This window comes from Mobula hypostoma, chromosome 21 (assembly GCF_963921235.1).
Source record: "Mobula hypostoma chromosome 21, sMobHyp1.1, whole genome shotgun sequence".
In the NCBI taxonomy this organism is placed as follows: Eukaryota; Metazoa; Chordata; class Chondrichthyes; order Myliobatiformes; family Myliobatidae; genus Mobula; species Mobula hypostoma.
In genome coordinates this window covers 30,137,430-30,159,854 of record NC_086117.1, presented here as the reverse complement: position 1 = coordinate 30,159,854, position 22,425 = coordinate 30,137,430, and the positions used below count along the sequence as shown (strand labels likewise).

General features: G+C 40.7%; 1 protein-coding gene across 1 annotated transcript in view; it reads right to left on the bottom strand.

Moving 5' to 3' along the window:
- The window catches only part of LOC134359926 (pappalysin-1-like), a 365,925-nt gene that overhangs the window by 183,407 nt on the left and 160,093 nt on the right, over window positions 1–22,425 (bottom strand). Inside the window, exon 13 of the mRNA XM_063073788.1 lies at window positions 18,875–19,088. Coding sequence (XP_062929858.1) covers window positions 18,875–19,088 — 214 coding nt within the window. The remainder of the gene's footprint in view (window positions 1–18,874; window positions 19,089–22,425) is intronic.

The window sequence follows — 22,425 nt, the reverse complement described above, 5'->3', positions numbered from 1 at the left end:
TCTTCCAGCCCAGTACACAGTGGAGGTGAGAAATTGCTTCAGCCCACTGGAAAGGGAGGAGGAAGAGACTGCCACCGACCACTATCAACGGCTCATAGACGCACAGACAGATGCAACAAAGAGTTTGCCTACTGTGAAGCGAATGAAGAAGAGCCGGATCTCGAAACATCCTGAGATCGTCGCAGCAAGAAGTGTGGTCCATGCTGGTCATGTCGAACTTAGAAGGAGCGAAACAGAAGAGCCAAGAGACAAGTTCAAGACAGCAAAGAAGAATCAGCCAATCAGGTTATTATCATCGGCATGTGTCATGATATATATATATGTATGTATATATGTATATTGAATAGATTAAAAACAGTGCAAAAACAGAAATACTATTTATTTTTTAAAAAGTGAGGTAGTGTTCATGGGTTTAATGTCCATTTAGAAATCGGATGGCAAAGGGGAAGAAGCTGTTCCTGAATCACTGAGTGTGTATCTTCAGGTTTCTGTACTTCCTTCCTGATGGTGGCAATGACAAGAGGGCATGTTATGAGTGATGGGGGTCCCTAATAATAAATGCCACCTTTCTGAGGCACTGCTCCTTGAAAACGTCTTGGGTACTATGGAGGCTAGAACTCAAGATGGAGTTGACTAATTTTACAGCTTTCTGTAGCAAAATCCGTTGAGCTCTGCTGCTCGAGATCACTGTTCCGTAGAGCAACAGGGAAGTAGATCAATGAAGACAAGAATACCGTATGTCTTAGTCATCACGCTGTGTGTCTGTGTTGCTATTTTTTAGAAAAATATGTACTTGTATCTCAAGGTCTCACTATTCAATAACACCCCCAGAGCCCTGCCATTCACCATATATGTCCTGCCATGGTTTAGCTTCCCAAGATGCATCACTTTGAATTTGTCTGAGTTATATTTCAGTAGCCATTGCCTTGCCCACTTTCCTTTTATAACTTCAGACAATCTTCTTTGCCATCCACGATGCCATCTATTTTGGAGGCATAAGCAAACTTACTAATCAGGCCACCAATATTCTCTCCCAAATCACTAATATAAATGAAAAATAATAAAGGACCCAGCACCAATGCAGAAAACACAAACAAAATGTTGGAGGAATTCCGCAGGTCAGACAGCATCTATGGAAATGAATAAGCAGTCAACATTTCAGGCTGAGACCCTTCATCAGGACTGGAAAAGAAGGGGGAAGATGCGAGAATAAGAGGGTGGGTGGGGGAAGAAGTGCAAGCTAATATGTGATAGGTGGAGTCATGATGGTGGGAGAGGGGTGATAAAGTAAGAAGCTGGAAGGTGATAGGTGGAAAAGGTAAAGGGATGGAGAAGTAGGAATCTGTTAGGAAAGGAGAGTGAACCATGGGAGAAGGAGAAGGAGGAGGAGCATCAAGTGGAGGTGAGGAGAAGTAGTAAGGGGAAGGGCCAGAGCAGGGAATTGAAGAAGAGTAAAGAGCGAGGGGGAAAATTACTGTACTTTGGAGAAATTGATGTTCATGCCATCGGGATGGAGGCTACCCACATGGAATATAATGTGTTGCTTCTCCAACCTGAGCATGGCCTCATCGTGACAGAAGAGGAGGCCATTGTCCAACATGTTGGAATGGGAATGGGGATATGAAATGAAATGATTGGCCATTGGAATATCTTGTGGATGGACCAAAGGTGCTCGACAAAATGGTCCCCGAATCTACGTCAGGTCTAACCTCTGCAGTGTGGGCAAACTTCATAGAAACTTTGCAGTACAGCAGCAAATCATAAGTCATACACTGGCACTAATCTCTCTGCAGCACATCAGGCTTAACCTAACATAAGGCTTAACAATTGGCAGAGCTTACTAAGCAAAATTATTTTATCCTATTTTCCATTTGGATTATTTAGGTCTCACCTGCTGTCCCATACAAATATAATCTTGAACCCCCCCCCCACCTCCCACCCCGTGAGAGTACCAGAATTTGTACAAACCGTGGTACATGTCATCATCTATACTTTTCCCTATAGCTTTCTCTGTTATGTCCAGGTAACTGTAACTCCTCTGTTAAAAATGTACATTCCTGTTATTTGGATGTTCACTATTATTTAAGTAACTGTGGCCTTCCTGTAAGCTTGAACCAGTCTGGTCACTCTCTTCCGCCTTTCTCATTAGAAGGTATTTTTGCCCACAGAACTACTTTTTTTTTTACACCATTCTCTATAAACTCCTGGGATTATTTGTGTGAAAATCCCAGCTGATCAGTGGTTTCTGAGATACTCAACCACTCTTTCTGACACCAACATTCAATCCATGCTCAAAGTCACTTAGATCACATTTCTTCCCCATTCTGAGGTTTGGTTTGAACAAAACTGAACCTCTTGAGCATGTCTGCATGCTTTTATGCATGAAGTTGGCTGATTAGATATTTGCATTACTACGCAGATGTGAAGATGGTTCGTCTTTTGGGGTAATGTTACAATGGAAAGAAATAGATGGAATAATCAGGAAATACTTATTAAGCAGAGCTGTGCTGCCTTTGCAAAAGTAAAAAAGCTGTAAGGAAAAGGAAGGTCTGGGGGAAATTAAAATATTGTACTCTGAGACTGCAGAAGGGAATAAATTAGTTTGGGAGAGGATTCAATGAAACCGTAATTCAGTGATAGATGAAGAACAAGGGCTGCAAGAATTTTGGGTTATAGTGAATTTAAGAGGATATAGAGTAGAAAATTAGGAAAAGTATTGAGCACAACATTATAAGTAACATTTATACCCAAACACAATACCAAGATCTTTTAAAACAACTCAACAATTAATCATGAAATATAGCTTATAAGAAAATCCACAAACACACTTAATTTGTCACATCTTACAAACAGGAGGGAAATATGCAAAAAGCAAATGATAAAATAAAACTTGTGTTATAATGGTCAGCAAAATCCTCCAAATAGTCAATGTTACAGAATACAATAAGAGGACGAGGCACTGTCATTCAGCAGTGCACAGAACAACATAAAATAGGCTTGCAGCCAAGCAGATTTCCAGAATAGAATACAATACTGCAGAAAATAGATGAGGCTTATAAATAATGAGAATGAACCACAAACCAAACAAAATCTGTGGTGATTTAATAGACTTCTAAACTACTACACTGGTCCTGCAGGGGTATGTCTGGAATCTTTACACAAGAACGAAAGCTACTGAATTTCTTTCATATTTACTGAGCTAAGAACACTGCTGGTGGACGTCAAGTCAAGCAGCCCAAAAGGCCCTAAATTCACTTGATAGTGTCAGCTAAGTAGAAAATGCTAATGCATCAATGGAGCACATATGAAAGGTTAGGAATGATGCAAAAATATACAATAGAATGAAAGTGTTCAAATCCTGCTTGCAATACATACATTTCAGGGCACAACAGGGAGTCATACAACATAGAAATGGGCCTTCAGCCCACCGAGTCTTCTCTACCATCAAATATCTATTTATGACAATTTTACGTGAATTGCTTTTAGTTCTCCCCACATTTCTATCAGATGCCTATGGATTGTACCACTCACCAACACACCAGGGACAATTTCAAGTGGCCAGTTAACCCATGAATCTAGACCCCTTTGGGATGTGGGAGGAATCGCCAGCACTCAGAGTAAACCCATGCAGTCACAGGGAGAATATGCAAAACTCCATGCCACCTGCACCAGAGATCAGCATCGGACCAGGTCATTGGACATGTGATGCAACAGTTCTACAAACTATGTCACTGTACCACTAACGTTAAAAGCTATAAAATGCAAAGAAAGCAAACTTCTCGATCTACTGTTTTTGTTCTGGTATAATGCTTAAGAAACCAAATTTCCATTTATTTTGAAAATTTTTATAAAAAACTGCTGATGTTGAATATCTGAAATAAAAACAGAAGATCATGGAAACACTCAGCAGGTCAGGCAGCATCTGTGGGAAAAGAAACTTAAATTAAGTATCTTTCTTGCGCAGTTCTGACAATGATTCCAAGATCTAAATTATTTACTGTTTCCCTTTCCTCAGATGTTGTCTGACGTGCTGAGTGTTTTTATTCCATTCGTTTTAGGGCAGCATTGGTGAAAATAACAGCTTTTTATTAAAATATTTCCTCATTTCATTCGAAGATTATCCAGACTGAACCTTAAAGTGTTGCACCTACATCATTCTTATCTATAACCTCACAAATAAGCTTAACTCTTGTGTATGTAGTTTGCTCCAAGAGTCCCTGGATAATGATGTATATAGCTCCTGAGGTTAACTAGCTCGATGTCTCTAGGTTTGCACAGGTCAATCACAAACTAGATAGTATTTCTGTTACTAGGTGAAATGAATGGGCAATTGAGAATCAATCTACAAATCTGGATATGACTAAACATAGCAGGATAACCAAACATTGATAGTAAGTGTTCTCCAGCTTGTTGCTTATATACTTATTAGCCACTTAATTGGGCATCTCTTGTACTTAATTAAGTGGCTACTGAGTGCATATTCATTGTCTCCTGTTGCTGTAGTCCATTACTTCAAGGTTCAATGTGTTGTGCATATAGAGATGCTCTTCTGCACACCACTGTTGCAACACATGGTTATCTGAGTTACTGTCAAATTGAACTAGTCTTGCCATTCTTCTCTGACCTCTTTCATTAATGAAACATTTTCACGCCAGAACTGTTGCTCTCTGGACGTTTTCTTTATTTCGCGCACCGTTCTCTGTGAACTCTAGAGACTGTTGTGTGCGAAAATCCAGGAGATCAGCAGTTTCTGAGATATGCAAGCCACTCAAAGTAAAAAGATCCTGATGGGAGTTATATACCAGCACCCGAACAGTAGGCAGGATATAGGATATAAATTTCAACAGAAAATTGAGAAAGCATGTAATAGGGCAATGTTACAATAGTCATGTGGGATTTCAGTATACAGGTAGCGTGAGAAAATCAGGTTGATGCTGGATTACAAGAGAAGGAATTTGTAGAATGCCTATGAGATGGCATTTTAAAGTAGCTTGTGGTTGAGCCCACTAGGGGAAAAGCAATTCTAGATTGGGTGCTGTGTAATGAACCAGAATTCATTAAGGAACTTAAGGTAGAGGAACCCTTAGGAGGCAGTGATCGTAATATGATAGAATTCACCCTGCAGTTTAAGAAGAAGAAAACAAAGTCCATTACAGTGGAGTAAAGGAAATTACAGAGGTATGAGTGAGGAGCTAGCCAAATTTGATTGCAAGGGAACGCTAGCAGGGATAAAGACAGGACAGCAATGGCTGGAGTTTCTGAGAACAATTCAGAAAGCCAGGTTAGATACATGCCAAAGCAGAAGAAATATTCTAAAGGAAGGATGAGGCAAACGTAGCTGAAAAGGGAAGTTAAAGACAGCATAAAAACAAAAGAGAGGGTGTATAATATAGCAAATATGAGTGGGAAGTCAGATGATTGGGAAGCTTCTAAAAACCATAAATGGCATCCAAAAAAAGCCATAAGCAGGGGAAAGAGGAAATATGAAGATAAGCTAGCTAATAATATCAAAGAGGATACCAAAAGATTTTTCAGATGTATAAAGAGTAATAGAGAGGTGAGAGTGGATATTGGACTCCTGGAAAATGATGCTGGAGAGGTAGTAATGGGGGACAAAGGTTTGGCAGTTGAACCTAATATGTATTTTGCATCAGTCTCCACTGTGGAAGACACAAGCAGTATGCTGGAAGTTTGAGTGTGTTAAGGTCAGAAGTGTGTGACGTTCCCATTGCTAGGGAGAAGGTTCTTGGGGAACTAAAAGTTCTAAAGGTAGATAAGTTACCTGGACCAGAAGGTGTATATCCCAGGGTTCTGAAAGACGTATCTGAAGAGATTTTGGAGGTATTAGTAATGATCTTTCAAGAACCACTCAATTCTGGAATGGTTCCAAAGGGCTGGAAAATTGCAAATGTCACTGCACTTTTTAAGAAGGAAGGGAGATAGCAGAAAGGAAATGAAAGGTCAGTTATTTTGACTTCAGTGATTGGGAAGATGTTGAGAGTCCATTATTAAGAATGAGGTTTTGGGGTACTTGTGGGCACATGATAAAGTAGGCCAGAGTCAGCATGGTTTCCTTTTGGGAAAATCTTGCCTGGCAAATCTGTTGAAATTCTTTGAGGAAATAACAGGCAGATTAGACAAAGGAGAGTCAGTAAATGATATTTACTTGGATTTTTAGAAGGCCTTTGATGGGTTCCACACATGATGCTGCTTAACAAGTTAAGAGCCCATGATATTACAGGAAAGATACTAACATGCATGGATGATTGGCTGACTGGCAGGAGGCCAAGAGTCAGAATAAAGGAGGCCTGTTCTGGTTGGGTGCCAGTGACTAATGGTGTTGTGCAGGAGTTGGTATTGGGACCATTTCTTTTCAAATTATATGTTAATGATTTGGATGACAGAATTGATGGCTTTGTGGCCATGTTTACAGATACAAAGATAGATGGAGGGGCAGGTAGTGTTGAGGAAGCAGGGAGTTTGCAGAAGGACTTGGACAAATTGGGAGAATAGGCAAAGAAGTGGTAAATGGAATATAGTGTAGGGAAGTGTATGCACTTTGTGTGAAGGAATAATGGCATAGACTTTTTCTAAGCGGGTAGAAAATTCAAATATCTGAGGTGCAAAGGGACTTGCAGTTCTTATGCAGGATTCCCTAAAGGTTAACTTGCAGGTTGAGTCAGTGCAAGGCAATGTTAGCATTCACTTCGAGAGGACTAGATTATAAGAAAAAAAGGTATGATGCTGAGGCTTCTGAAGTATTGGTAACACCACACATGGAGTATTGTGAGCCGTTTTGGCTTCCTTATCTAAAAAGATGTGCTGGCATTGGAAAGGGCCCTGAGGAGGTTCACGAGAATGATTATGGGAATGAAAATGTTAACAGGTGAGGGGCATTCAACGGCTCTGGGCCTGTACTTGCTGGAGTTTAGAAGAATGACGGGGGATCTCATTGAAACCTATTGAGTATTGAAAGGCCTAGATAGAGTGGATGTTACTGATAGTGGGTGAGTCTAGTACCAGAGGACACAATCTCAGAATACAGGGACTTTCATTTAGAACAGAGATAAGAAGGAATTTCTTTAACCAGAAGGTGGTAAATCTGTGAAATTCATTGCTATAGATGGTGGCGGAGGTGACGTAACTGAGTATATTTAAAGCAGAGGTTGACATCCTCTTGGTTAGTCAGGACATCTAAGGTTATGGGGAGAAGGCAGCAGAATAGGATTGAGGGGGATAATAAATCAGCCATGATGGAATGGCAGAGCATACTTGATGGGCTGAGTGTCCTAATTCTATTCCTATATAATATCGTATGATGATTAGATATTTGCATTTAGGAGGAGGTGTACAGGTGTACCTAATAGAGAGGGCACTGAGTGTACTTTCTTGACATTACCACTGCATTGTTATTCTTGTACTCAACTGCACCTTATGCCCGACATCCACTGAAAAAATGATTATAACTGCAAAGTGAACATACAGTATGCCATCTTCAGTGCTAGAAATACATATGCTCCAGGTTACTTGCTAAAAGACTTCAGCAATATCCATCTCAGTTTTACTATATCTAATTGGAGTTATGTTTAAATAAAATTACTCGATAGGAGTTGTAAATAACAAAATACAGACTTTAAAAATTTCTATTGAATAGAGCCCTAATACAATTACAGTATATGCCTCTTGGCAGACACTTAGTTCATTGGAATAAGATGAAAAATAATACCACTTGTCCCATCGCTCTCATCTCCTAACACCTTCATGGTATTCGCAATTTGGATTGTTTTCTCTGGATGATAGTCTTGCCATGGAGCCTTTAAAGGCAAGTTTTCTCCCTTTTAATCTCCAGTGTTTGCGTAGGACCACACTTGAGCTTTGCAGTAAAAATAAAGTTTTATTGGGGGCATTAGTTCAGCCAAGGTCAGGCAATTCCAAACAAGCTCCAACATAGCACCACCATGACAGCAGAGAGAGAAAGTGAAAACTGCTAAGTAACACTTTGCCAAATAGTTTTGCCAGAAGGTTTCACCATGTGGAGGAGATAAAGACAGTATTTTCTGCTCACTGGCTGGTGACAGTGAGTGAATTTGTGACATTGTGTTGTGGATCTTGGGAACATCCTAGCTTCTGTCATATCCTTGTTGAATTCAAAATCAAATATAAACTGCTTTCCCTACTGCATCACCACCCCCATCACCACTTTGTACTGACCAATTCCTCTCAGCCACCCTCTTAACCACCAGGTGGTGCAAAGCTAAGAATTTACACACTGAACAGACAAAGGCTCGTTAAAACTGAGCAGACTCCTATCTTTAATCTAGAGGAGGCTGATGGATAAACCTAGGGAGATCTGAGATTATAAAAGGATATGATAGAGCAAGCACTGGCAGAAATGTTTCCACTCTGATGGGGAACAAATTAAGACAGCCAGTGAATATAAGATAATCATCAACAAAACCAAGAGGGAATTCAGGAGGAAGTCCTTTTACTGAGAGTGGGTAGAATGTAGATCTCACTCACGCAACAGTAATTGAGGCTAACAGCATAGATGTATTCAGCGGAAAGTTAGATAAGCACATAATGGAGGAATCAATAGAAGTGTATTCTGATGGAGTTAGATTAAAAGTGATTGGTGGAGATTCAAATGGAGCATAGAGCAATTGGATCAAATGGGCTGTTTCTGTGTAATTCCAAATATCCTCTGTCTTGCTGCACACAAGGTTTGAGGCCACACAGAATTCTGATACTTCGAAGTGACTGTGATCCATGGCAAATTCTGGAAACCCATTCACTGAGATGGTGTCACCACTATGCATGGACTATATCAATAAGTGCTGCTGAATACCGGGCACCAATTAAAACTCCAGACTGACTGGTGGAGCAAATAGTTCAAGCAACAATTTGCATCAAATTGAGGTTCAGCTTCAAGATAAAATTGGAATCATTACTGAAGTACATGGTTTAAATCTAAACTTCATGATTATACCTTCAGTAAATTGTAGTTTTATTGCCTGCGTTGATTGCACAGTTATTTAAACTGTGATTTATTTGAGAAAAACAAATTGGAAGTTCCAATATTGTAGACTGTGTACAATTGTATGTTTGCAGGCATTTCAGACTCATGCTGCTTGCCTTTTTCACCATGCACAACAAAACACAAGCATACGTCAATGCATTTGAGGTAATTTACCCAGTCATTCTGAACTGCAATTATATAAGCATTGCCAAACAGGAAGCTACTTGGCTACGTAATCTGGCAATTCTTGGAAGAACCAACTTATTTTTCCTAAATATTAAAGTATTTTTGTAACTTTCAGTGCAAGAAATAACTGCTTCAATCAAAAGAATGAGCTGATTAAATCTTAAAGTGAAAATTTAAAAAGTAAACATCGCTTCTCTGCTTGTAAAGTGGTAAAGTATTGTTGGCTTGCTGGTTAAGTACTCTCCTGTGTTACACTGAGACATATTGACAACAATTCATGTCTGCCCTGAGGTAGCATATACTAAATTTTTGCATGTTACATTTGGCTCAACTGACTGTGGAAGGAAGAAAGATCAGCTGTGATTTGCATTTGTAATCCTTGAATGATGACAGCACTGAAAAGGAACATTTGACCCTTTGGATCCATGCTATCACATTGAGAAAGCAGCCTGGTTGTTTCCATTCTCCCATCCGTTCCCTGTAGCCCTGCACATACTTACTAATTCCTGACTTCCTATCGAAATCTTTTTTGAAGTCAATGCTTTTGAAGCTACTTGTTTGAGATCGTAACTGTTCGCTGCGCTTGAATATGTTTTTGCTTATGGCTCCTTTAGTTTCTTTTGACTAATATCACCCGTTTGCCTGTTTAAAGCCCAGTATGACTTTATATAACCACTTCTTCAATCAGGCAAATCATCTTCAATATCTGTTCCTGTTAGCTCTTTAGAGTTGTATCCACTTATTTATGTTGATTCTCAAAATATATCACTTTGCACTGCTCTGTGAAAAAAATTTATCCATTGTTCTCTTGAAGTCTAGTGCTGTCTCTTTAACTGCTTACTCACCTGCATGTTGATTATCATCCACAAATTAGTGAATGTGCCATGTCTGCACCTTAAAGGTTCTAATACATGTCAAGAAAAGCAGTGGACCTAGTACTGATCCTTAAGGAGTGACACTGATACTCTCCTCTGTTCAGTGTATGTTCTGTCCCTAAGCTAATCAAATCAAATCAAATCATGTTTAATTATTATTCAAACCATACATGGATACAGCCGAATGAGACAGTGTTTTTCTGGGGCCAAGGAGCAAAGCATTCAAAGTGGCAAGCAAACATTCAAAAACAGCGAGTAACGTGATTCAAAATTCCTAACCTAATTTCCCAACCATGCTGCTATTTTGCCTTTTAAGGGCCCCAGTTTCGCCAACAAGTTTGTTTAGGCTCATCAAATCTATGTGGACAGTAGCAACCATATTATCCTCATCAGTATTCTGTTATTTTAATTGAACATAAGGAGTTTTTATGATGCAAGAGCAGTTGTTTTTGTCAGTTCCAACAAAACCTACAGAAAATGTGGGAAGTCTTTGGGAGCCAGGTGGACTGAATGCCATGAAAGAGAGGCACATAGAGTATTGCGTGCATTCCTGTTTTTATACTATGGGGAGATTGTTGTTAAACTTGAGCAGGTATAGAAAAGATGCACAAGGATGTTGTAGGGTGTAGAGGGTTGGAGTTATAAGGAGAAACTGGAATGGCTTGAACTGTTGTTCCTGTCATGAACGAGGCTGAGTAGTGACCTTGCAACATAAAAACTCACTGTGTTCAATTAACTTAGATAAAATAACAGCGTACTGTTGAGAATAAAATGGTTGCTATTGGGAACCTTAAAAGACAAAGTAAAAGCATGGATAGGAAATTAGCTTAGGAATTTTGAATTATGTTACTCGCTATTTTTGAATGTTTGCTATTTTGAATGTTTTGCACCTTGGCCCCAGAGGAACGCCACAAGGGGCACAGATAAGATGGATTAGCATGGTCTTTTTCCCAGTGTAGGGTGTCTAAAAATAGAGGCAGAGGTTTAAGGTGAGTACAGTTATAAAAGGGATTAAGCAGGTACATGAATATAGAGAGTTCAGAGGGATACGGCCAAACATAAGCAAATGGGATGAGCTCAGGAAGGCATCGCAGAACTGTTTAGGCCCAAGGCCTATTTCTGAACTGTATAACTCTATGACTCCATGAGAAGTGATTAAAAATGCTCACCTTAGACAGCATGTTAATTCATTTAACACACACACAAAATGCAGGAGAAACTCAGCGGGTCAGGCAGCATCCATGGAAAAGAGTAAACAGTTGCCGTTTCGAGCCATGACCATTCATCAGATGTCCTGATGAAGGGCCTTGGCCCAAAACGTCAACTATACTCTTTTCCATAGAACCTGCCAGGCCTGCTGAGTTCCTCCAGCATCTTACGTGTGATGCTTGGATTTCCAGCGTCTGCAGATTTTCTTATGTTAATTCATTTTTCATGTGTGCATACAAGAATGTGTAAACATGTGTACGTTTGTGTGTATTACTGGAATTTTCAGTTGTTTACACCAAATGGTGTGTGATTCATATGGCCAAAGGAAAATTTATTCCCAGTACTGTACTTACAAGATTGGCATATAGTTTTGATCCCCAGTTGTTTGATGATTATTGGCTGCTTTCTTGAACCAGTAGATAGTGTGCTTGGGAATTTAATTAACTAGAGTTGATTATGTCGGGCTACACATGCACACAATGCTGGAAGAACTCAGCAGGCTGGGCAGTATCTATGGAGGAAAGCAAACAGTCCATACTTTGGGCTGAGATCTTTAATCCAGATTGCAAAGAAAGCAGATGGAAACCAGAATAAAAAGGTGGGATGGTGGGGGTGGGGGGGAGTCTAGGTGAGTGGTGGAGGGGAATGATGTGAGAAGCCAGGAGGTGATGAATGGATGAGGAAAAGGGCTGAAGAACAAGGAATCTGATAGGCCCGGACAGAAGACCATGGAACGAAGGGAAGGAGGTGGGGAACTACAGGGGGGGTGGTAGGCAGGTCATGTAGATCAGGTAAATGAAGGTCAAATAAATGGATTCCAGGATTGATAAGAAACTTTGTGAAATATATTATGCTTGTGAGCATATTAGTTAATGTGTATGATTCAATTTGAACATCTTTTGATGAAATTGGTTACACTCATAATTCAGACATCTCAATTTGCGGGAGACTTCCAGGAGAGGTGGGATGTCTACAATAGAGTAGCTCCTTAGCAGCTGGCCAGCTAGTTTAAATAATGTTAGTTATGCTAATGAATGAATGACACCTGTTAAACTCACCTCAACATGTCTTTTACAGTCTTAACCCACCATGGGCAATAGAAAAGTCATTGTTGCAAACAGCGCAGCGAGCAACACTGTCATTATTTTGGCCCCTATTAGGCAGGGGTACACTTTAGTGTAGTCTGGGGTGATGTACGTTTTATATTTTTTTTTGGAACACTCTGCCATGTCGCGCTCTCGCTCGCTCTCTCTCTCGTGGTCGCTCTCGCGCTCTCAAGCGCTCTCGCTTGCTCGCTCGCTCTCTCTCGCGCGCCCTCTCTCTCGTGGTTGATCTCACGCTCTCTCTTGCTTTTCTCTCGCTCGCTCTCAAAAAAATTGATTTCCGTGATGTTGTATATAATTTGCGGGCATCAGGTAGCCACTATTAATATGCGGGAGACTCCGGGAAGTTCCGGGAGAGGTGGGATGTCTGCATAATTGCAATACACTATCCGCAATGTGGTTGAGTGCAGCTGACACTAGGACCCTGGGGAAACCCAGTCCCACCTCCTAGACTGAAGCTTTTGGCTCTCCTGCAGTGCAATACAAAATGGCAAAGCCGGAGTCTTCAATTAACCCTAACACAGTTGTGGTCGTGTAAAGGGGCCTGATTCAGTGACTCATCTGTGCTGCTGCAATTAGCAATCACGGAATTTAAAAACTGGGAGTTTAAGTAAAGCTTCCAATCTCTCTCAGTGATCTGTGCTTAAATGGTGCAATTTAATTTGCTGCTTTTAAGCAATGGAAAGAGAATCAGATGGTGTCATATTAAATTCCCTTCAGAAACAAAAGCACATCAAATGATCTGCATTTCCTTCAATGCTTACTGATGACATTACCACAAAAATGAACACAATGGAAAGCTTTTCAATAAGACTCAGTTTTGAGATGGAGGGACAATCAAAAGACCAGCATCAGTTGTTCTAAGGACCATAAATTGCCGGCTTCATCACATTAGTGACTGGTCTCTGACAAAGTACCTCACTTGTTTGGTATTCATTCAATCACCCTAAACATCCACACCCTCCACTAACAGGACACTGTTCGAAAGTCTGTGCCACCTGCAAAATGCACCACATTTACTTGTCCTGGCCACTCCAGTGGCACCTCACAAACCTGGAATCTCCATCATTCAGGAAGAACTAAGTCATTAAGTGCATGGGAACACCAGCTCTTGCAGTTTTCCTATCAATTCGTTCACTGCACTCACCTGGAAATATATCACTATATTTTCAGCAAAACAAAATCTAAATCCAGGAACCGAATCTACAGAGGTGCACCCTAATCAGAATGGTTGCAGCAATTCAAGAATGCGGTTTACCAATACTAGGGGCAATTAAGGCTGGCCAATGAATGTTAGCCTTGTCCATATCTATAAAATGAGTAAAACTCATATTCTCCCGCTTTAGGTCCAAGTTTGATTTGGCTGAATTACTTAAAGTTATGAATACTATATATGAGGAAGATGAAAGAGCTGATTGTGGACTTCAGAAAGGCTAAGGCAAGGGAACACAAACTGTTCCTCGTAGAGGGATCAGAAGTGGAGAGAGTGAGCAATTTCAAGTTCCTGGGTGTCAGTATCACTGAGGACCTAACCTGCATGCAATATATTGATGCAGGTGTAAAGAAGGCATGGCAAAGCTATATTTCACTTGGAGTTTGAGCAGGTTGTTGGCACGTGGCCAAGTGGTTAAGGCGTTGGTCTAGTGATCTGAAGGTTGCTAGCTTGAGCCTCAGCTGAGGCAGCACATTGTGTCCTTGAGCAGGGCACTTAACCACACATTGCTCTGCGACAACACTGGTGCCTAGTGCCCTTCCCTTGGACAACATTGGTGGTGTGGAGAGGGGAGACTTGCAGCATGGGCAACTACCGGTCTTCCATTCAACCTTCCATACAACCTGGAAACCTTCCAAGGCGCAAATCCATGGTCTCACGAGACTAATGGATGCCTGTATGAGCAGATTTGGTTTGTCAACTAAAACACCAAAAACTTCTACAAATGTACTGTGGAGAGCATTCTGAGTGGTTGCATCACCATTACGTAAGGTGGGGGGAGCTACTGCACAAGATCGAAGTAAGCCACAGAAACTTGTAAAATGAGTCAGCTCCTTCATGAGTATCCTCCACAGTATCCAAGACATCTTCAAGGAGTGATGCCTTAGGAAGGCAGTGTCCATCGTTGACGATCCTCCTCCACCCAGGATATGCCCGCTTCTCATTGTTACTGTCAGGAAGGAGGTAAGGAAGCTTGAAGGCACCCAGTCAGCAACTCAGGAACAGCTTCTTCCCCTCTGCCATCCAATTTCTAAATGGGCATTGAACCCATGAACACTACCTCGCTACTTCTTTATTTCTGTTTTTTTTTGCACTAATTATTTTAAATTAACTCTTCAATAGACATATATTTACTTCCTGTAACTCAGTTTTTTTCTGTATATTTATGTATCATGTATTTTATTTTACTGCTGCCATAAAGTTAATAAATTTTATGAGATATGCCAGTGATATTAAAGCTGATTCTGATTCTGATATTAGTTTGTGAGCAAAATTTCTTTCTTGAACATTGGCTTACATCATTATCCATAATAACTTTTACATTTTACCTGTGCTGGAAGCTATTTAACTTTTGAGAAGACATCCTGTCAGGTCACAGTGACACAGCTTCAGCTAGTTTATATCTTGCACTGATCTTTCCTCTCGTAATCAACTAACATTGGTTTCTGATTCAGTTAGCAAAAAAAAACTGCAGATGCTAGAATTCTTAAGGGAAAACAGAATGCTTGAAATATTCAGCCGGTCGGGCAGAATCTGTGGAGCAAAAACCAGTAATATTTTGGGTTCTGAGGAAATATTAGCACTATTTAACTTGAACAGTTAATTTATTTCTCTCTCCACAGAGGCTGCCTGACTCACTGTGGATATAGATCATTTCCTGTGGTATTATTTTTCTTTGATGTTCCCAATGCTTACAGTAACTTACAGAATTGATAAACACTCCAGCTGTCATGTTGAGCAATCAGTCAGTCCCTTTGTGCCACACTTTTCACGTGGTCCTGAAAATTATTTTCTATCGGGGCTATCAAATTTCCTCCTGAGAGCCCCAATTGATTTTGTTTCCAACACCTTTATGGGTATTGAGTTCCAGTTAAAAAGTTTTTCTTCATCCTGCTCTACTACCATTTTCAATGCTGCAGACAATATTAGTGTGGTAATTCCTAAGTCTTAGCGACCGAATGCACAGGTGCATTCAAAGGATCAATTCAGTCACATTGTGCCACACTCCCATGTGCTGGCCGATTTAATTCCAATATACAATCAAGTGAAAATCAAGGGCTTGGGTCCAGTGAGATGAAGTACATAATTTTCTTTCAATGTCCTTTATAAATAAAGCATAGAGGAGCTTGGACGTGTGCAATGTGTACAAGGAAACCACTTCTGTGATCTGGTGCCATCTGTGTCTATGCACAGTCTCTTGTAAGTATGGTGACCAGGCAGGAGCATGACCATTGTCCTCTTTGACTTTGCTGGCCGTGTCAGCGTGCCTGTCAGAGCATGCAAAATGTACTCCCTCTTGAAGGGGGCTGGGTCTTGTGTAACAGCCTCTCAAATATTTTACATATGCATTATTTGAGTTTGAATCATTTGTGATGCTGACATGTTGCAGCTGAGTGTATTGAATTGCTTGGACCAGTGAGAGAAGATAATGACATGTGACAATTATATTACAGTGTATTTTATGAATGTGCTTCTGTTGGCGGGGAGGGGTGGGGAACATTATCCTTTCGATGAATGCTCAGTTTTTCAGAAGGAGGCCTTCGCAAAACTGCCAGAGTAGATCCCCAACTGAGGAGTTCAGTGCTAGCAACTTCCCACCTATCTTGCTCTCCTATTGGTGAGCTCCAGCCATGACCAGGAACTGAGGGCAGTGTCTAACCATTTATTGGGAATATCCCTGAGCTAGATCCTTTGTATTCTTTCTACTGCTGATGGCATGGAATAGAAGCCCAGCAACTTTTTGGTCTCTCTATCCTTGTTGCAAACGCATTTAATTAATGAAGAATGTTTCCCTCAGTTCTCAAATGCTGAGTCCATACTTGTTTCTACAGAACAACAGCAAATCATGTATTTTCAAACCTATGCCTAAAGGGAAGCATTCCTCATTAATTAAATGGCATTGTGGATTTGAAGTTAGTCATTCATTTGGTAGTGCTTTCTCGGATCGTCCTTTTTTTCCAATTAATATTCTTAGCTTTAAATTTCTCAGTTTTGTTTCAAAGTCTTCCAGTGTTATGTCTTTCACTTGCTTTATGATGTTCTTCTACGCTGTGACACACCAAATTTTGTCTCCTCCAATTCTGATCTAGTCATCTCCGCCGTTATTCCTGCTTCACAAGTCTGCCCTAAGTGCAGAGTCAAGGAGAGATATAGCACAAAAACAGGTCCTTTAGCTCACCAAATCCAATCACCCATTTACATTCATCCTACATTAATCCAATTTTTTTTAAATTTCTCTTCACATCCTCATTAACTTACTCTAGATTCCACCACTCATGTACAGATGAGGGAAAATTTAGAAGACAATTAACCTTTTAAATTAGAAGACACTCATTGAGATGTGGGAAACAACTGGAGCACTCAGAAGAAATCTTTACTTTTAGTTGGATGAATGTGTATGCAGACAGCACCCACGGTCAGGACTGAACCCATGTCTCTGGTGCTTTGAGGCAGCAGCTCTCTTTTCTTCAAAGCCAAACTCTGGCTTAACTTTTGGTCATTTAGTCAAATAACACCAGAGGTTATTCATCATCAATTCATATCCAAAAATTTTACCTTCAAGCATTTTGCATTGTTTTGCTATACAAAGGCATCACGTGAATGAAAGAACTTATTGTTGTCATTGCTTACACAATAGATGCTTGTTTCAAATCTTGAATGGCACAAATAATGGGAAATATATTTAACTCAGGAGTTCACTTACTTATGAATTAAAAGATTATGCAATTTCTTTCAACATATAATTACTATAAGCTTAGAAGGTAACACTGCTCTGATGAGATGGAAATAGAAACAGATCGCAGCACACTACCTTTTCACATTTCATACCTTCAGGTCACCCATCTGTATTATCAATAAATCTCAGAGTCCACGCCTGCCGTTCTGCAACTCTCAATGATATTTTAACTAAATAGGAATTCTGCTGAGGTACACATTTCTTCCCGTTACATAATGCATTTTTTCTTATCATCTGACATCTAAATCACTGTATCAAATGTTTTCACAATTCAAAATGGACATTACAAATTCCCTTGGTGAAGTCAGGGTACACAGAGCTTGTGTTTACTTTTTTGTTCTTAATTTGCTCTCCCCCTCCTCCTCCCAATCACTTTTGGGCTAGTGGGTACCATGGTTACTAGCTAACACCTATTCGTCATGTCATAAACTGAGTGAACACTTGATGTCCATTGGCTAGTTGCCCACAGGGGGAACAGTGGAAGTCCATTGTATTTTGGTTGTCTACAGGGGAATAGTGGAGGTCCAATGGTTGGTTTTCATCAGGGGAATAATAGAGGTCTGTTTCAGAGGAGACTGCTTCACCCTGCCCTTTCCAGTACCTGTTTAAGTATTACTTTGAAGAAGGGGCACTGCAGAGGGAGATTGGAGTTGAACTTAATGCTTGAGATACTGGGTCACACCTCACACATGGATCTGTCAGCAGGTAAGTTCAAAACTAGGCCGATGCCCAATCACAGGATGCCTGCCAGTGAAACCACCAAGGTAGTGCCAAGTTCCATAAATTTCCCAGTTCCCAGCCTGTGAAATCTGTTTGTGAATCCTGGCTCAGGCACAACTACACCCATCCCTTTATGTGAATGGGGAAAATTTGGCTCCTATGAGAAAAGAAAGCATTATTTGATTCAGTTGTGTGTGTATGTGTGTATATGTGTTTGGGGGTTGGAGGTGGCAGGGGAAGCTGCTTTTTTTTTTCTCTTAACATCTGTGCCAAATACATTTGATGATAGTGACAGCCCTGATAGTCAGTGAACCTGACGTTAGCTGCCAAAGCTGGTCTGTCGGAACAGCCAGCCAATTGCACATGGACAGGTCTAACACTGCCTTATAAGCTGGACCTTGTGGATGCAGTGGGAACCAGACTCTTATTGGAAGGCAGTTTAGACTGGGAGAAACAGTATGGTCAAGGGGCAGGATGCCAATAACGACAAGGCAACAGAAAGGCTGCCTCTTTATTTTTCTCCATCTAACGCCCAGCTTTCAGGTTCTGAGGTCAGAAGGAGATTCATACTCAAGGCCAGTGAGCTCAGCACATACAGCCACATTGAACCTGGGGGCTTTTGGATCTATCTCCATCTATTCCTGATGGACATTTTCTTTTGTTGTCCTCTTGAAAGAGATAAATTTTTTTTCCAGTTCTGTTAGCTAGGAAGAAGAGCAGGATGGATTGATTGCAAGCGATAGGTTCTGTCAACATCATTATTTTATCTGGGAACCCACTGATTAAAAGAAGTTAAAAGGTGGTATCAAGGCTCACCTCTGTTCCGTGGGATTGTACATCTCACTGCTTTGGCAGCTACTAATTGTAATGGGGTCAAAGTTGTGGAAGGAGCGAAGGGCCACCCCAGAGATGGCAACGTACACTGAAGTGAAGGTAATTAGAATGGCTGAGGTCCTGTAGAATGGCTTGCTGAGGTCATGAATGACAGGGATAACGAGGGGGTTGTTCCGACAGTTTAAAAGGTGCTTTCCTGCAGAAAACAAAAGCGGGAAACAAACACCAAGCATTAAAGATCAGTCTTTGAAACTACAGTATAAATTTTCACGGAGAAGAAAATGCATTTAACCAATAATAATGAAATGAAGAAAGTGTTTTAAAACATAGAATGTTGCTAACACAGTCCTCAGGTGTTTATTTACCAAAACAGCCTTTATCATCATCAAAAATGTGTATAACATAGATCTTTGCATTGGTATTCCACAAGATAATCAGACCTACCCATCTGCTATTGCATTGCTGCATTGTACATCATACTGGTGTGCTATTTTTGGTGTATCCTAATTAAACAAAACCTTTTCTGCAGGGATAGCTTTCCTATCCTTCGGGTAGCTTTGAGAAGCTAGAACAGCTGTCCCTGCAATTGGCAGTGTTTGTGAGAGGTCCCCCACACAGAAAAAAAACTTCAAAACCGCAAATTACTGCATGGGAAGCAATGACAAAAGTAGGTTGGTTTTACAGTTTGTTTTACAACAGACATATATTCCATTAAAACTATCCTTTCCAAACACAAGTGCCACCTCCCCCATTCACATCTGTGACCTACTAATTAGGAATGGCTTACTTCCCTTTCTAGTTCTGCTGCTCTTAGTCCAACACGGAACTAACTGTACCTTGTACAGAAAAACAAGGTTGGAATTTAAATATTTGACAGCAGTTTATAACAGCAGTTGTTTAAGTGAACATTTGTTTTTATAGAAAAGCGTAAGGGAATTGTTTGTGATTGTTGAGGTTTAACACACACTGACATCCATCAAGAAAGGAACGAGCACAGAGGACATTTAGCCAAGCTTTTATTTGCCATTCAGTTAGACTAGCTGCGATCTTAATGAATTGTGAAATATGCTATGAATTGTTTATTCTAATTCATATGCATCTGCAATCGATCAGTTGACTCTGCATATTTAATCCTCAACATTCTCACATCCTAAAAGAAAACATTAGTTTCATTATGTTCCCTGATCTGAGCAGTTCTGAGTTCCAGATATAACTTCCTGATTTTTGGGATTTATTTATTTATTGAAATACAGTGCAGAATAGGCCCTTTCGGCCCTTCGAGCCTTGCCAAACAGCAATCCCCCGGTTTAATCCTCACCTAATCACGGGACAATTTACAATGACCAATTAACCTACTACTGGTACATTATTGGACTGTTGGAGGAAACCCACACGGACATAGGGAGAGTGTACAAGCTCCTTACAGGCAGTGTTGAGAATTGAACCCGGGACACTCGTATCATAAAATGTTGTGTGTAACCACTACCCGAGTGTGCAGTCCCAATCCCGTCTCTGCAGTTTTAAGGCAAAGCTGCAAAATAATCGGGTTTTGAAATTCTTCGTAGTGTTGTTTAACATAGAATAGTACAGCACAGTACAGGCCCTTCGGCCCACAATATTGTGCTGACCCTCAAACCCTGCTTCCCATATAAGCCCCCAACTTAAATTCCTCCATATACCTGTCTAGTAGTCTCTTAAACTTCACTAGTGTATCTGCCTCCACCACTGACTCAGGCAGTACATTCCATGCACCAACCACTCTCTTGAGTAAAAAACATTCCTCTAATATCCCCCTTGAACTTCCCACCCCTTACCTTAAAGCCATGTCCTCTTGTATTCAGCAGTGGTGCCCTGGGGAAGAGGCGCTGGCTATCCACTCTATCTATTATTATCTTGTACACCTCTATCATGTCTCCTCTCATCCTCCTTCTCTCGAAAGAGTAAAGCCCTAGCTCCCTTAATCTCTGATCATAATCTATGCTCTCTAAACCAGGCAGCATCCTGGTAAATCTCCTCTGTACCCTTTCCAATGCTTCCACATCCTTCCTATAGTGTGGCGACCAGAACTGGACACAGTACTCCAAGTGTGGCCTAACCAGAGTTTTTTAGAACTGCATCATTACATCGCGACTCTTAAACTCTATCCCTCGACTTATGAAAGCTAACACCCCATAAGCTTTCTTAACTACCCCATCTACCTGTGAGGCAACTTTCAGGGATCTGTGGACATGTACCCCGAGATCCCTCTGCTCCTCCACACTACCAAGTATCCTGCCATTGATTTTGTACTCTGCCTTGGAGTTTGTCCTTCCAAAGTGTACCACCTCACACTTCACCGGGTTGAACTCTATCTGCCACTTCTCAGCCCACTTCTGCATCCTATCAATGTCTCTCTGTAATCTTCGACAATCCTCTACACTATCTGCAACACCACCAACCTTTGCGTCATCTGCAAACTTGCCAACCCACCCTTCTACCCCCACATCCAGGTCGTTAATAAAAATCACGAAAAGTAGAGGTCCCAGAACTGATCCTTGTGGGACACCACTGGTCACAATGCTCCAATCTGAATGTACTCCCTCTACCACCACCCTCTGCCTTCTGCAGGCAAGCCAATTCTGAATCCACCTGGCCAAACTTTCTGCCAGGTACTTAAGTCTTATGGAAAAAGTCTTAATCTGCACAACAATTTTAGCACAAAAGCGGAGTAGTGACACTTCTTAAATCTCTGGAAGGTGAGAAAATGCTGGCAAGGTTCAAGAGCCTGCATCCCATATTCATATTGTCAAATTCAGTCAGCAAACTCACAGGTGTTATTTGCTGTGGAATTCAAGAAACTATTTTACTCTACACCAATATCTCCAGTAATAGTGAAGGATTTGCCTCAACTCAACATAAAAAATTGTGTGCAGATGCAAAAGCCGCTGGATAACTGGGATGTTGAAAATATGTGTTTATGTACAAAATATACATTTAAATAGACTGATTTTATACTTTTGGTTATACGGGAAATTATGATTAGGCCAGAGTTCTCAAGTTCTCAGAGCAGCAGAGTTCAGTGGGTCTTTGGTTAATGTTGCCATGTAGAGAACAGTGATCTCCAAGTGAAGATGCAGTAATATCCAAATTCACAAAAAAGATGAATTCTTAGCAGAAAGAAAGGAGAAAATGCAAAGTCAAAAGCCTTCAGGGACAGGAACGGATTAAGGATGTGTGCTTCTGAGAAAGAGCTCAGACATTTCAAAGACATAACAAGGAGTATCTTGTGAAGGAAGTAACGTGCGTGTGAATGGGTATCTGTGAACACAGGGTGCATGTGTGTTTATGTGCATGGTGTAAGTTTGTGCATACACAGGGTGTGTGTGTGTGGTATATATGTGGATGTAATATATATATATATATATATATATATGTGTGTGTGTGTGTGTGTGTGTGCCTGAGTATTTGTATGTGTGCATATGTATGTGTGCGTGTGTCTGAGTGAGAAAGAGAGAGATTGCATCACTTAATTTTCCTTTCACCCTGTCCATCTG